The 17,588-nt window shown below is 42.2% G+C and overlaps 1 protein-coding gene across 1 annotated transcript; it reads right to left on the bottom strand.

Annotated features, from left to right (window-relative positions):
* Window positions 1–459: 459 nt before the first annotated feature.
* LOC117550868 (SH3 domain-binding protein 5-like) lies at window positions 460–14,901 on the bottom strand (the record flags this gene model as incomplete). The annotated part of the gene is given in 4 exon segments (XM_034223433.1): window positions 460–1,736; window positions 3,543–3,585; window positions 13,950–14,080; window positions 14,737–14,901. Coding segments are annotated over 4 exon segments (609 nt in total), but the record flags the coding sequence as incomplete, so codon positions are not given.
* Window positions 14,902–17,588: the final 2,687 nt, after the last annotated feature.

Genomic DNA, 17,588 nt, shown 5'->3' with positions numbered 1-17,588 from the left:
ATGTATGTGTGTATTTGTGTGTATGTATTTGTGTGTGTGTATAGTATGTGTGTGTGTATAGTATGTGTGTGTGTGTGTGTGTGTATGTATGTGTGTGTGTCCTAGCATTACTATACATGTGGGGACCTACATCTGTTTACGCAGTCAAGTGTGGGGACTCGTCTCCCTTATGGGGACATAAGGGAGACGAGTCCCCATGAGGGGAGTCATTCATTTTAGGGTGAAGACTTGGTTAGGATTAGGGTAAGGGTTAGGCATGTGTTGGTTATGGTTAAGGTTAGGAAAAGTCTCTAGGAAATGCATGTACGTCAATGTAATGTCCCCTAAAGTGATGTATACATGGTGTGTGTGTGTGTGTGTGTGCATGTGCAGCCTGGGAGGTTAGTGTGAACTGTTAATGACAGCCCTGTGTGTGTGTGTGTGTGTGTGTGTGTGTGTGTGTGTGTGTGTGTGTGTGTGTGTGTGTGTGTGTGTGTGTGTGTGTGTGTGTGTGTGTGTGTGTGTGTGTGTGTGTGTGTGTGTGTGTGTGTGTGACTCCTCTCTTCAAAGCATATTTAAAGTGAATCAATTGAAACTCAATTATCTTAGCTCGGCCGGTAATGCCGTCATTTATCTTTCTCTGAAATCTTTTAACACTTTCTTCCAAGAATCGCGAAGCAGGAATTTAAGCGAACAGATGAGAGCTGTGTGTGTTTTGTTTTTTTGACTAAAGTCAGCACGGCTCCTTCAGAGACCGGCTCCGTGTCAGAAGGGCTTTTCAAGGAGGATCAGCAGCTCTACGAGTGCTTATCTTAGTATTATGGTCTGTTTGCAGAGTCCTGTAGTGAACCTGGAAATGTTGAGTACCCCAAAGTTTAATGATAGAAATGTACAGCAGGGTCCCCAGCACACATAGAAGCTGCCGGATGCTAACTTGCATATGTTGGGCATTATAGCTTACTGTGTGTTGACAATAGCTAGAAAACAGCTTGGCATTTTTTGACAATTTGGGGGTTATTGGGGATGCTGAGTCCATTTCCAGGATCAAAAAAGGCCGTTTTACCCAGAAGGTGGCCATACGTGTACTCTCTGGCCTGATTTCAATTAATTTAGGGTCCATTTTGAAGATTTAGGTTAAAACTGCTATTTTTGATCCTGAATATATCAGAAATGGATTCAGCATCCTCAATAACCCCCAAAACCACTCAGAAATGTTCAGTTTGTTAACTATTGTCTGCAAAATGCCAATTAACAGAACTTGCTCTAATTGTGCAAATTGCTCAACATATGCGAGTTAGCATCCGGCCGTTTGTATTTGCTCGGGGTCCGTATTTTACATTTCTATCAGAAAACGTTGGATTCCTCACGATTTCTGAGTTCACAGAGCTGGAAAGTAGACTACTAGCGTGTCCTCCATCATGTTTTCACTTTTAAAATACTTTGTCTGCTGTGAAGTGAATTCTCCAGGGAAGTGAGTGAGTGAGGAGCTACGAGGGTAAAGAGAGAGGGAGGAGTAACGGATGTTCTCTGCACTCACTGGAGATCCTGTCCGACTCCATCTTGAAGTTGGAGCCGTCGTCCCCGGAGACGCTGTGGCCCTCGGACCCCACGCCGCGGCCCCTCGGCCCCATGGAGGAGCTTCTCCTCCGCTCGTGGATCTCGTCGGAGATCTTCTCCAGGTTCCTGAGCGCCATCTTGTACTCGCCTTTAGCCCGAGAGAGCCTGGCCTGCCGCTCGTCTACGATCCTCTTCAGGTTCTGGGGGAGGGATGGAGGTCATGAGAACAACGCTAACGCAGAGCAGATACTCTCGTTCTGCAGCGACAGGATCAACATGTAAACCTTAGATTCAGTGCGTTTGTATGGAAGTGGACGTGAGACTCATGCCCAATCATTTACATTGAGGAGAGAACAATGCTAAGATAAGATAAGAAGTACTTAAACGATCCCAATTTGGGAAATGTTTGCGTTGCAGCAGCGTGAAAAGACAAGGCATTGTACAATGTTACGGACATTATGGTATTAAAGCTTAATACAGTGTAATCCTAATGACATGTAACTTTGAACAAAGTGGTATCCTGGGAATGGCACAGAAATGGATGTGTGATAAGAAGGGTTTTATGACACAACAGAAAAGACGATGAGGAAGGAAATGTGCTCGAGGGGGGTAGCTGCAACACCCAACTGTTCTTTGTAGGGTGTGAGTTTTGCTTATTATGATCGAACACCTGGGCCCACATGTTGTTGTGTTCTTTGTTGTCTTCCTATAAAACAGTCTGGCACACACAGAGCACTCGGAAGGAGTCATCATGCTTGCAAGCATTATTATATATATTATATTGTGTTCTCTAGACAGCAGCTGATTTGAAGTTGCTACGACATCAATACAAATCTCAATAGAAATAAAATAGCATTAAAAAAGTAGAATTAATTAGATGTTGAATTACAAATGTACAGTAACAAAATATAAAGCAGGATATTATACATCAGTATGTGAGGAATGGAATATAATATATTAGATTGAAACTCATGCCGAATAATTTACATTTAGAAAACTGAATTTGCTGCACTTAAAGGTGGGGTAGGTCATTTTGGAGAAACCAGCTCGAGTGCGCTAAAATTAGAAAATACACAACCGGAGAAAATCTGCCACTTCCTTACAGAGCCCCTCCTCCAACACACACGAACGCGCACATGACCAATGAGGGCACGAGATAAGTTTGTGCACAGATGGAAGGCTGACAGGCAGGTAGGCCATCCAGTTACTTTAGCCGGCTCAGATGATTGGTCGTGCTTTTTACAGCGCCACAGCTTCCAGAGATGACATTTATTAATGGATTTTTTGTCAAAGCATTTAAGATATTCATTGCTATCGGGATGTTAAGAGCATTCCATGGAATATAACAACAAGTGTATCTCGAGCCGGTTTCTCAAACTTACCTCCCCCACCTTTAAATCTGACTTAAACTAAATGTAAATATATTTTTGTTTACATTTGAATGGTGAGTCTTTGAGGCCATGTGTCCACATAGAACCTTTTTTAGCATACATGCAGTGGGGGGAGCTCTCACAGCATTTAATGACAAAAACCCTGTCCCCAACGCTTTAGTTATTGATACTATTTCAAAGATATTGAAGTGACTTATTTTGAATATATTGAATGTGCATATGTACACATGTGTCAGTTGATTGTGTATATATATATATATAGGTGTATACATGTTTTTATATTCGTATTTTGAATTCCTCGAGATTGTGGGAAACGGTATTTCGATCTCTTTGTCTGTACACACAAACTGAAAGATTGACGATAAAGTTGACTTTGACCTCAAAATGAGAGAGCCTATAAATGAAAAGGATATCAAATGTCAAATTAAACGTAGCCACAGCACGGCTTCTCGGGAGAGTCAGCTGTTTTCTGAGTGTTTAGCTGAAGATATTTAACCCCTGGTCGAGCTTCACAGCTTCATAAACATCTGCGGAGAGAACATCGTACTCATTGTGACCTTCAGAGGAGGTGAAGGAGGAGAAAGGGATCTAAAACTAAAACACAGCGTCACGTACCTCCAGCTGCAGGTAGCACTTGGCCTTCATCTCAAAGTAGGGCCTGCAGAGGAAGAGAGAGGAAGAGGAGGAGACCGTTAGAGGAGAGACAGAGTAACCCAGAAAACAAGCAGTACCCACAGCATCACCATGGTAACCTGGAGGAGGAAGAGGAGGAGAGAGTGGGGGATTAACAGCTGAAAACACACTGAGGACAGGAAAATAAAGACGCTGAATGTCAAGGCTTTTTTTAAGTAAGTGTTTTAAACTTGAAGAAAGTATATTATCACCAGGGGTGCACATAACTTTTTTGCCCTGGTTCTCAAAGGAGCACCTGGAGTAGTTGCTTGGTGCTCATCCTTAAAATGAAATAAACCGTAACTTTTGAGGGGGTCTTTATTTGCCAGAAACACGGCACTGAACACACATGCAGAGGTGAACACAGGACACACATGAGGTGAACACAGAACACACATGTAGAGGTGAACACAGAACACACATGCAGTGGTGAACACAGAACACACATACAGTGGTGAACACAGGACACACATGAGGTGAACACAGAACACACATGCAGAGGTGAACACAGGACACACATGAGGTGAACACAGAACACACATGCAGAGGTGAACACAGAACACACATGCAGTGGTGAACACAGAACACACATGCAGTGGTGAACACAGGACACACATGAGGTGAACACAGAACACACATGCAGAGGTGAACACAGAACACACATGCAGTGGTGAACACAGGACACACATGAGGTGAACACAGAACACACATGCAGAGGTGAACACAGAACACACATGCAGTGGTGAACACAGAACACACATGCAGTGGTGAACACAGGACACACATGAGGTGAACACAGAACACACATGCAGAGGTGAACACAGAACACACATGCAGTGGTGAACACAGGACACACATGAGGTGAACACAGAACACACATGCAGAGGTGAACACAGAACACACATGCAGAGGTGAACACAGGACACACATGCAGTGGTGAACACAGGACACACATGAGGTGAACACAGAACACACATGCAGAGGTGAACACAGAACACACACGCAGTGGTGAACACAGAACACACATGCAGAGGTGAACACTGAACACACATGCAGAGGTGAACACAGAACACACATGCAGAGGTGAACACAGAACACACATGCAGAGGTGAACACTGAACACACATGCAGAGGTGAACACAGAACACACATGCAGTGGTGAACACAGAACACACATGCAGAGGTGAACACAGAACACACGTGCAGAGGTGAACACAGAACACACATGCAGAGGTGAACACAGAACACACATGCAGTGGTGAACACAGAACACACATGCAGAGGTGAACACAGAACACACATGCAGAGGTGAACACAGAACACACATGCAGAGGTGAACACAGAACACACATGCAGAGGTGAACACAGAACACACGTGCAGAGGTGAACACAGAACACACATGCAGAGGTGAACACAGAACACACATGCAGAGGTGAACACAGAACACACATGCAGAGGTGAACACAGAACACACATGCAGAGGTGAACACAGAACACACGTGCAGAGGTGAACACTGAACACACATGCAGTGGTGAACACAGAACACACATGCAGTGGTGAACACAGAACACACATGCAGAGGTGAACACAGAACACACATGCAGAGGTGAACACAGAACACACATGCAGAGGTGAACACTGAACACACATGCAGTGGTGAACACAGAACACACATGCAGAGGTGAACACAGAACACACATGCAGAGGTGAACACAGAACACACGTGCAGAGGTGAACACAGAACACACATGCAGAGGTGAACACAGAACACACATGCAGAGGTGAACACAGAACACACATGCAGAGGTGAACACAAGACAACATTAGCACGACCAGTAATCCTACAAGCTGTCATCACTACCCTCCTGACTGTTCTCCTCACTGTCTTCCTCTCTGTCAGACATGGTAGGTGATGATGTTGGCCTACTTCTTTCTCTCTGGTTGAGTCTGCGATTAGCTGCTTGCATCCACAAGTCAACAGCTGGGTTTGGGTCGAAAGTCTCTGTTGTCATATTAGACAAGTGGATGTAATCAAATAAGTATGTGAACATAACCAATAACCTACCATAGCCAATAACAAATTAATGTAACTTATTTTATTTGTGTTGTTCATTCATATCTTATTTTACCTTAACATTTATTTATTTATGCATTTTCTTTTTATCTCTCCAGTTTTAAAGGATATTTTAGGTTACTGTCCTATAGTATACATTGGAATGATTTAAAACCTGTTTATCCCAATAATTATAAAGGAGTGCCTTGGAAATATGTGTTTACATAAATTGTGACCAAACTGTTTGAACTTAGACTAAAGTGAACTATCTAAACACTCAGAGTCCTTACCTCACTGAGCTGTAGTATCAGCCTCTCAGTCTGACTGGAGAGGACTCTCCCTCCACATTATTGTAGACACATCTTCTTCTTATATCCGTTAGAGCAGCTAGCACCAGATTCTAATAACAACAGCGGGCGGTGCGCCCTTCTCTCTCTCCCTCGCTCACTCGCATTTTGGCTGTGAGCTGCGGGCGCCAGATAAGCCAACATCCCCCATTTTCATCACTTACAGCGCCCATCGTACAGGGCAAATGAAACGTGTAACCGGGGTGAAAAGGGTGTTACATTTACTTAATTATGAATATTGTTACATAGGGATGTAAAACACTTTTTTTTGTTTTAAACCTTTATTGAACCAGGTGGTCCCATTGAGACCATCGATCTCTTTTTCAAGGGAGACCTGTCCAACATGGCAGCAAGTAGGTTACAACATGAACATAAAACAACAGAACACAAAAGGACATCGTATTTACAGGGCTACATTTACACAAGTACCAACAGTATATTTATATCTCGCCCTGTCAATAAGCCTCACCTTCTTGGCAAACACTGTATTGTTTTTGAAGTGGTGGAGAGACAATGCACAGTTTGACCCACTGCTGTCACCCATGGCCAAAGCATATCTCTCCGTCCCACTGAGGTGGCGTTAGACTTTTTCGCTGTCCGTCATTTGACAGACAGGATCGTAAAATATCCGTCATAATCCCTTATTACCCGTCGGGTCTGAACAGTTCACAAGAGAGCACGCTCGTGAACTGTCAACGGGGGGGGCGGTGTTATGCCGTGTGTGCATGCACCTCGCGGGAGCGCGCACAGCGTAAAGCAAAACCTCCCAGACATGTGTTGATCTGTACGGCAAAGTACGGTTTGGAAACTATATCATTTCCTTTTGGAGGGCATGCATAACACGGCATAACACCAGAGCCTCGCTGCGGGGAAACGTTGGCGCTGTTCCAAGTTTGTTCTAATCTGTCAAAATGACAGACTGCTTTCAGATTTTTCCGTCATTGATAAATAAAATATTCGGTTAACGCGACCACTGCTGTCCCAGCAACATCAGTACCAAGCGAGAGAGTTTTTTCCAGAGCAGGGGATATTGTAAATGCCCAAACATCCCAGCTTATAAATACCTGGAAATGTGGATATTCTCATATTCCTAAAAACCTGTCTGATGATGCTGAGTGAGTGACTAGTGAGTTTGAGTTGAGTTACTTGAAAAACTAAAGTGAAACTTGATTTATTTTATTGCAGGGTCTGATTATTAAATGTCCTTGTTTATTTGTGAGATGCAGTGGCACAAAGAAAATGCCTACTTTGTTTGGTAGTACTAGTACAGTAGGTACAAAAACACTGGTTTTCTTGTTCCAGTCTGTTACTGTCACTTTGTTTACACTTTAAAATACTGCTATCCTACTAAAATGCTGTACAAATCAGATTTATTTTGTAATAAAGAAACATTTTCCGAGTAAAAATGTTTTTAATTCAAAAATAAAAAATTGAATTTTTTTTTCTTTATTATTCAATATCGCGATAAATACCGTACCGTGGACTTGTTATCGCGATATTATCGTACAGTGAGTTTTTGGTATCGTTACATCCCTATTGTTACATCAAGGCCGAAAATTAGGATGAGCGCCAACGGTCAAAAAATGTTTTTTCCCCCCCCAGATCTGGCGCCCTAGGCGAACACCTATAACGCCAGTGCTACTGGCCGACCCTGAGTTCATATGCAACTCGCAAATATCTTTCTCTCTCTCTCTCCTCTCTCCTCTCTTTTCTCTCTCTCCTCTCTTTTCTCTCCTCTCCTCTCTTTTCTCTTCTCCTTCTCTCTCTCTCTCAATTTTGGTACGCAAATGTGCCTTTTTTCAAATGACCCGGTGCTCTTTTTTTTTTTGGCGAGTGGGTCGCGGATGTGTGAGTGAAGAAAAACATTTTTTTAAAGTGGGGGAAAAAGTCAAACTTTTATTTTGAAGGCCCGATTTTCTAACGCTGTGCAAGCAATCGGCGTTGGACTGGAAGTACCGGAAACCATAAACGGTTTTGAAAACTTCTGTCACATAGTGATCATCTTCTCCAGTGCTTGAATTGGAATGAAAAAGGTGCCAGTACTCTAAAATCAGCAACTTTTTCAAGTCAATTTTATATATACAGCCCACAAACAAGAATTTGGCTACTATAATGCTGGTGGGTTTGTCTCTTTACTACTGTATATTTTAGAAAGGTTCACTGTACTTAACATTTTTTATGATAGGCAGCGGATATGGCTAAAGCTCAGTAAGGTCAATATTAACTGAAAATATAGCAATCAAAGTCTAGATCTTCTGCTGAAGACACATGAAGCAGAGACCTTTCAGGTGAGAGCCCCTCTGGTGGTGTTCAACATTAATGACAAGGAAACAAAGCTCTGGTCAGAAGCATTTTTTATAAAAAGCTTTAACAAAATTAAGTATTTCTGTACATTTGAATGCAATCTAACTTTCCAACTCAGAAAACGAAAAACGAAAAAGTGCCAAAAGTCTTCTCACATGGCTGAGCTGCTTTGCAATATACTTCACCACTGAAGAATACAAATATGTATAAAGTAAACTATGATGCAATCTAACTTTCCAACTCAGAAAAATGATAAAGAGCATGAACAAAGAACATGTAAAAACAAATGCAAAATTTGCACAATCTAAAATGAGAAACTGTAACTGCAAGTAACAAAGTCTGAGCCATGGTAAAGAGTTACATTGAATACCAAGCTGATCAGATAACTCCCTGGTTGGTCTGAAGTCCTTCTATCTCCAGGATCTGTACAAATCGGCACATTATGCCAAAAGTCTTCTCACTGGGTGAGCTGCTTTGCAATATACTTCACATTGTTAGAAAAGGCTCCAGAAGGCCTTGGGGACATCAGTATCAGGGGCTGGAGCTGGACAGGCTCTTTCATCAGCACTTCTCCTTCCCTTTGCCAGCCAGGACCTCACATACTGTTCCGGATTGAACTGTCCTAGTGATGGTCCATTACATTTAATGAAAACCAGGTTGGACAGTCGGCTGACAGAGAGAGCATTCCTTTTTGCAGTAAGGATATCGTTCATGCAGCTGAATGCCCGCTCACACTCACTAGTGGAGACAGCGATGGTTCGGACTGCTTTCAGTAGAGGCTCCATGGCAGCAGGTGTACGGGATGCCCTGGTTTCCTTGTATTCGCGAAAGCCCTGAACAGTCTCTCTTCTGTCCACTTTCAGCACTTCGCACAAACGTAGCACCTCTACGTCCCCATACTGTACGTCTAACTCCTCTTCAGGCCAACTTCCAGGATGGATAACTTTCATGTCCTGGATTAGCTGATTGTCCCGGGCCTCCCGGCCATGTAATGGGATTTCTCTTGTGCTGACATGAGAGGAGGTTGTGGAAGTCATTCTGTGTCTCAGATTCTCTACCATACTGCGGAAAAACTGACCTGCATGAATCTGTACAAGCCTGCCATTCTCACGCAGGGCAACACCCTTGAAGGACTTCTCAGCTAGAACTGTATGAACTGTAGTCATGTGTGGGCCAGGCATGGTGACCATGGATTCAAAAACTCGTATTTCTCGAGTTAAGAGCCTATCTGCTGTAGGCAGTGTCATCTCTCTTTTTTGGAGTTGCAGAGAGAGGTCGCTGAGCTCTGTGAGCGCATCGTACATCAGTCCCAGATTGCTGACAAACGTTGCAGATGTGAGCACATCATCCAGGCCCTTGTACTTTGCTCTGTCTCTGGATTCCCTGCTCGTGTCGTTTGCAGCATTTGTGAAGTGATCATGAAGCACTCGGTAGTTTTCCCAGACTGCTCTGACGCTCCTTTCACTTGAAGCCACCCAGCGGATGGACAAAACACGCCCTATCACCAGGAGACGCTGTCCGACTGCTTGCGCACGCTGCGCTAACTGCCTCTGATTTTTGGGGGAGGCATGGAACAAGGAATAGAGTTTGTCAAAAAAGATCTGGAAATGATTGAGCCCTGAGACCTCCTTGACCACATCCCCAACTGCCCGCTCTAGACGATGATTGGAGCAGTGCCACACAAACAGGCTTGGGAATTTACTACACAACTGGGTAGCAACGCCTGTTCTCTTCCCTAGCATGACTGAAGCCCCATCACATGCAAAAGAAACGAAACACTGACCTAAAAAGTGCTCGTTAAAATCTCTTCCAAGACACTCCATTAACGCCTTTGTGATGTCATCAGCCGTTGTTCCATCCAACTCGATCAGCTCCCAAAAAAACGTTTCGGGCTCAGCATCAGCTAATGCTGAGCGTAGACACACAACAAGCACCGTTTTACCACTAATAGTGGTAGATTCATCGACCAAAACACAGTTTTCTTGGTTTTCTGTAATGTCTTTTGCCATTTTTTTCTTCAGCTCATGAGCTATGTGGTCGATGATTTCGCCACAGGTTTTATTGGAGTGCAAAACCCTGCCCACGTTCAGCCCATTCAGTTTCTGTACATTCAAATCAATTGGCATGTCTGTGAATGGCCGGCTATGTTTGCCAATTTTATATGCCGTTCGAAAAACTCTGATAGTGGTGTCTAATTCAGATTTATGCATAGACTGCACTTGATGTTGAATAGTTTCACGTGAAGCAGATGTAAGGATGTCAGCAGCTTTTACATGGGCTTGTGATTCTTTATGTTCTTTGATTTTTTTCTCAGGCTAGCTTGTTGTTTGCCCTTGTCAACACCGAAATGAGACACTGCACACTCACCCCATTCAGTTGACAGTTTCAGTCCTTGTCCAGTGTGTATTCCCAAAGATTTGACATCTCTGCATATCCGACATCCTAGCTTCTTATCTTTAAGAAGGAGCCATGCATTGGTCTTGCAAAAATATTGCACCTGGTCCGTTGTCCAGCAGTCAGGTGCATCGCTTTGCCCGGTGTTGGTGGTGGCAGTTGCGCCAGCAGCAGCTAACGTTAGAGGCTCTGGAGGAGGCGGCGGAGCTAGTGCTAATGCTAATGCACTAGAACTTGGAGCAGGAGGATCAACCAAAGAAAGCTCCCCATCAGACACAATTTCCAACACAGGCACAGCATTCTCTGTATTTGAAGTTTCTTCCGGCGACAACCGTTGTCTTTTTGCACTTTTATTAATCCACGCTAACATTTTAGAAATGCTCATTTGTGACGTGACTTGCTTTCCTTCTCTCGGGGGCGTGCCTGCTCTGTTCTATCACTCTACATAGCCACCCACTGGGTGGGAGTTGCACTGCATAAACACAACACACGTGCATCTAGGTATGTAAATTGTAAAGCATTAAAACATGGCTTTACTAACAGTTTTCAGTATGTTGTTACTTCGGCATTATTATTATTATTATTATTATTATTTTGAAACGTGTATTACTATTAAATCACGGTCAAATAGGTTAATTTTGACATAGTCGTTTCCACCACAGTATTTACATGGAGAAGATAAGCCCCGCCCCTCTCCAGCACGTTCTGTTTGAATGACAGGAGTAAACAGCTGACAGCCGCTGTGAAACTCCAGCGGTTAGAGCGATGAGAATGTCCGTTCGGCACCTCATGACGCATCTACTGAGTACCGGGCGGCTGTATATATATATATATGGATGTATAATAAGAACGGCGGGAGAGTGTTGAGTACTGGCACGGTGCATGAGTACCGGAGTACCGCCAGCATGCCGGTACTGAGCAAGAAGTGCCGGTACTCCATGGGTCAGAACCAGAAGTGCCGGTACTGCGTACCGGTGAGTACCGGCCCAATTCCAGCACTGATCTTCTCAATAAAATATCTTTGCTGATGTTTTTTCGAGTCTTCTGGCCAATCAGAATCAAGATTGTTGCCGGAAGTCCCCACGGAGAATAACTTTGCGGTAGAACTCTTTTTTATACATCCATGGGTACAACTTCAGATAAAAATGAACACATAATGAAATATGACCCCCGGTTTGATGATTGACAGGTCACAGAACAATGGGGGCTATCTACCCTTACCCACAATTTAAAGTAAGTCACACAGACTCTCTCCTCTTTACTCTTCTCGCAGCAAGATGTCAGAACAAAGTGAAAAACAAACAATGGCATCAAATATTATTAATATGTCGGGTAGTAATAGATTTATTTATTTTCTTCTCAGAGTACCAGAATGCGTAGTTTATGTTACTATTTCTAAAAATCTCCTGGGGGAGAATCCCCCCAGACCCCCTGCTGGGGTTGGGTTTTCAGAATGCGTGCCTTTTTATATAGTTCAGCTTTGATTCCATCATCTCATTAAACCTTTTTTAAAAGCATACTTTAGTTCTGTGAAGGGATATAAGGGATATATGCACTGTACTTCACTTTTATTCATATTGTATGCTGAAAAGCGTATATATTACAGCACGATTTTTTGTTGAATAGATTTGAGTGCTTCAAAATGTTGGGTCGCGATGTATTGACCAAGTAAAAAGTGGGTCCGAGGCCTGGCCAGTTGAGAACCACTGCACTAGATGCTTATTTGCATGTTATCCCCAACATTTACACTTAATTGTGATCACTGTCTTTCTGCAGAAGAACATTAAACTAATATGGATTCCCGCACACACAAAATCCAACTTAAAATGTATTTTAATTTCAGATAATATTTCCAAAATGTAGGTTTTTTTTCAGTGACGAATCAGTGAAGAACTTGAACATGTTTTACATCTCAAATACGTGTCTGTCAGTCGATGAGAACCGTAAAGTTTTGAATTTTTTGAACATGTGTAAGAAATTAGCTCAGTCTTGTTCAGAAATACTGAAATATTGCAGATGGGAGTTATTTGTTCTACGTTTCGACTAAGTCACCTGGAGTCAACTGATTCTGGGTTTTGCCACAGCGGCTAAATCGTTTCCTCAAACTAGTGAAACTGCAGGAGGACATCACATTGTGAGAGTCCAGATTAACCTAGACTTCCCCATCAACACCTGACTGTTTCAAATGAAATACACACACAGGTAGAAGTGGTTTCTCTGCTTCAGGGAGAAACCACTTTCTTTCAGAGGAATAGAGAAGAGAAAAACTGAAAACTGATCCGACCACGTCAGGCCGAACAGCTGGATGTGACGTTCAGAAAACCAGAAACCTCATAAAGCAACAAACACAGTTTCACTTCACAACATGGTTTCAATACAGAGCGGAGACCAGTTTCTGGACAACAATCGTCAAGTGTCTGTGTTTTAATGTGAACAGGACAATAGATATGTCGCGTTGCTGTCGACACCTCGCTGTGACAGTAAAATAAGTCCTAAAATAAATCCAGAGGAAGCTGAAAATATAAATATGTAGTATATCTCCATTTAGTGATTTTAAATGAATACTTGGATAAGGTGGATTATTTCTAATAAGACCCAAAATAGCCTTCTTTTAACCCTGGAATATGCTTGACTATTTGGGCTAAACTTTAGTTTTAAATAGGATTTTGAGGTTATCATTTGTATATACAAAATGTAGGACTTAAAGGGGCCCATTTTACAGGCTTTAATGTTGAAAAAGGTAATGTATATTTTAAAGAGGAGGCTTAATATAAGGAGAGAAAGATGCATTTTTATGAAACAAATACTTCATAAGGAAGACTTTTAGCTGGTTAAAAAACTCTGATTCAACAGCATTTTTAGACTCAAATCTTATATAAACGTACGCTTTTTTGGAAGTAAGAAAAAGTGTTATGCTCACATAACGTCTCCATCATTTGAGGATAAAAAAAAGGCATACCATTTTGAGCTGATCTTTGATAACTTGAAAACAATACATCAAATTGTCCAATAAGAGAACAGTTCTTAGTAAAGAAATACAAAGTAATTGTTAGAAATTCTTCACTTGTCCTAACCTTCATTCTCTAGATTTCCAAAAGTGTTTTTCTCTTTTATAAAGTGGCCCTTAATCTCCCAAAACAACCAGGTGTTACAGGTGAAAATGCTCTCAGCTGTGCTTTTCTCTTTGCCTCATTATTAACAATCATTAATCCGTGATGTGTTCGCTGGCAGTGGGACAGCAGACACTTACTTGGACTTGCTGATGGTGCGTTTGAGTTTTTTCTCCAGCTGCTTCATGCGGTTGATGGCCGCCGTATATTTGGCCGCCGTCTCTTTGTGCACCAGCTCGCTCCTCGTCTTGGTATTCTCCGCCTCCATCACCTGTGACGGCCAATCAGAACTCAGCATCAGCCAATCAATCCCATTACATAATTTATATTGTACATATGTAGTCTTTTAAGTGTCCCATTGACTTCACATCGCAGTGTAAGAAAAGGGTGACACGTGTAAAAAAACTGAGCAAGCAATAATTAAAGAAAAATAAAACAGAATGCAAAAAATAAAGACATAAATATACACATACACACAAATATTCATCAGCTAACTAAAGCTGGTGTGTCAGGGAACTCAAAGTGTCAGAAAAAATAAAACCCTCTCTCTTTTCCTCCGTACCCACATCTCTGAAAACGGGGGAACAACGGAGCTGATACAGATTTGCATCCGATATGATGTCATATCGGAGATGTGGGCGGGCTTTAGACCCACGGGCCAATCAGAAACATTGCTGTCAGAAACAATGAGACGTGTTTTGGACGTAATATGGTCAACAGGGCTGAAACAGAGGGACATGAGGGATGTCTAAAATGTTAGATCTGTTTGGTATTTTGAGCAAAACACATTTTTTTATATATTTTTATATATCTGAGACCCATAATATATGCCTAAAAATAGCATGATAGGAGAACTTTAAAGCAAAAAATATCTAAATATAGAGAAATATATGAATCAGCTAACTGAACCCCCTCTGGTTTCCTCACCCGCTGCGTGGCGTGGTTCAGCATCTCCTGCCAGGCGGAGTCAAACTGCCGGTGGTCCTCCTCCAGGAGGCGCTGCTCCGCCAGAGAGATCGTCTCCTTCGCCGCCCGAAGAACCTCCGACGCTCTCTGGAAGTCCTGAGTGGAGCTCTGGGCCTCCAGCTGGGCCTGAAGAGAGGGAGGGGGGCGTCAACAAACTGATGAGTCATCGGTTCGTGCCTTTCTGTCAAAGCGTCTATGAGTTTTTATAAAAGCGCTATATAAGTGTCATGTATTATTATTAAAAACTGACAAGTCATCGGTTCTTTAATGGGTTCAGTGACTCATCATTTAAGCGTCTTTGAGCATTAGGAAAATCCCATTTATTATTATCATTCTAGGAGTTTAATCCAGAGGAGGGAGAAGTACTCAGATCTTGTACTTGAGTAAAAGTAGAAGTACTCAGATCTTGAAGTAAAAGTAGAAGTACTCAGATCTTGTACTTGAGTAAAAGTAGAAGTACCCAGATCTTGAAGTAAAAGTAGAAGTACTCAGATCTTGTTCTTGAGTAAAAGTAGAAGTACTCAGATCTTGTACTTGAGTAAAAGTAGAAGTACTCAGATCTTGTACTTGAGTAAAAGTAGAAGTACTTAGGTATTGTACTTGAGTAAAAGTAGAAGTACTCAGAACTTGTACTTGAGTAAAAGTAGAAGTACTCAGATCTTGTACTTGAGTAAAAGTAGAAGTACTCAGATCTTGTACTTGAGTAAAAGTAGAAGTACTCAGATCTTGTACTTGAGTAAAAGTAGAAGTACTCAGATCTTGTTCTTGAGTAAAAGTAGAAGTACTCAGATCTTGTTCTTGAGTAAAAGTAGAAGTACTCAGATCTTGTACTTGAGTAAAAGTAGAAGTACTCAGATCTTGTTCTTGAGTAAAAGTAGAAGTACTCAGATCTTGTACTTGAGTAAAAGTAGAAGTACCAGAGTGTAGGAATACTCTGTTACAGTAAAAGTCCTGCATTCAAAATGTTCCTCAAGTGAAAGTAGAAAAGTATTCTCATCAAAATATAGTGAAAGTAGCGACAGTGAAAGTAGTCGTTGTGCAGATTGGTCCATTTCAGAATAATATATATGATATGTTTTATAATGATTGATCATGAAAGTGTTCTCAAAGCTGGTGAAGGTGCAGCTAGTTTGAAGTACTTTGTATACTGCAGGGTAGCTGGTGGATTTACTCCAGGTGGAACTAAAGTCTGATTCAACACTTGATTAGATTTCACATCATTCATCCACATCTGTGAAGTAACTAAAGGGATTAAATACATGTAGTGGAGGAAAAGTACACCATGTACCTCTGAACTGTAGTGGATTAGAAGTACACAGTAGCATAACATGGAAATACTCAAGTTAAGTACCTCAAAATTGTATTTAAGTAAATGTACTTAGTTACTTTACACCACTGCTTTTATCATATTCACCAGATATGTTCCCTGCACGATTTCTGTGAATTGAAGTTTCGTTCTCTGTCATTTATAATGTATTTGACCTGGAGCGACTTTTATTATTTGAAAATGCAATATATCCTTTTTTCATACGAAGCAATAAACGTCTGGATGTCGACGCCTGAGGGCGTTTTTGTCACAATACAAAATGTAACTTTGATGAGATACCTGCCTGAATATCTCTCTATCGAAACGACACGACGGGAAGAACACCAGCAAAACTAAAAAGGGAAAACAGATGAATGAATCCACAACATTCATCTGTTTGCAACTCATCATATTCCAATTACTGTATGGACTATTCTGCACTATTGCTATTATATTATACATTATTTTCCTGTCCTATTGTATCTGTGTTATTGTGTTGCTCTGATGGAGGAGCCTAAGATTGCCATAACTACACTGAAGCTCTGCACATGACAATAAAAGCCTTGAAACTTGAAGAACTGCACAATAACCATCAGCGATCAGCAGTTTCAGAGCACAGAACCTTTGCTCTGCTGACTCCACATGCTCTCTGTAATGTCATTATCCCTGATCTTTAAACTGCCAGCACAGCGAGAAGCAGAACAGCCTCTGTCTTGTTGTCGTCACGTGTTTGTCTTTGTGTTCCTCGCTGCCTGAATGCACTTCATGAGGCTGTGCTCTGTGTCACTGGGCTCTGTGACACTGGGCTCTGTGTCACTGGGCTCTGTGTCACTGGGCTCTGTGTCACTGGGCTCTGTGACACTGGGCTCTGTGACAGACCCCTGCTGCTCCATCACAGAAGGGTTTGGAACGCATTTCCTTTTTCTCTCACACCTTGCACCAGCCACCATATGAGCACTAGCTTCTCCTTCTTTCTGGAGCAGACCAACTCTCTGCTTCTCGCCTGTTTCGGCTGCAGACGACAAAGCGGCATCTCTGTTTAAAGTGTTGTTGTTGTTTATGTGCACGTCACGCATTTAACTCAAAGAACAGCCAAGAGTGACAGGCGAAGGTTAGAAAGTCAGTCCATGACCTTAAAGAGGCTTTTGGGGCGTTTTCCCTTCCCTGTAGTGTTATATACGTGTTAGTGCATGTAAATGGTCTGCAAAGACTAAAATCCCTGTGTTCCCTCCAGAGGGAGTTGCTCTCGCCGGCCAGCTAACCAATCAGAGCAGACTGGGCTCTGGTTTCAGACAGAGGGTGAAAAGAGGTGCTGCAGCACAGGCAGTATGAGAACAATAAAGAGCTTTCTGAACATAAATACTAATATCAACCTTAAAATGTGAAGAAAATGTCCTCTTGAATGCTGAATTGTATTTTAATATCTTAACAATAAGGACAGAGGAACAATTGGGGGAACTTATTGTAACCTTGTATCAAAATGAGGATTCAATCCAACACTCAAACA

The sequence above is a fragment of the Gymnodraco acuticeps genome, unplaced genomic scaffold (assembly GCF_902827175.1).
Source record: "Gymnodraco acuticeps unplaced genomic scaffold, fGymAcu1.1, whole genome shotgun sequence".
Lineage (NCBI taxonomy): Eukaryota > Metazoa > Chordata > Actinopteri > Perciformes > Bathydraconidae > Gymnodraco > Gymnodraco acuticeps.
This window is presented reverse-complemented; position numbering and strand designations above follow the sequence as displayed.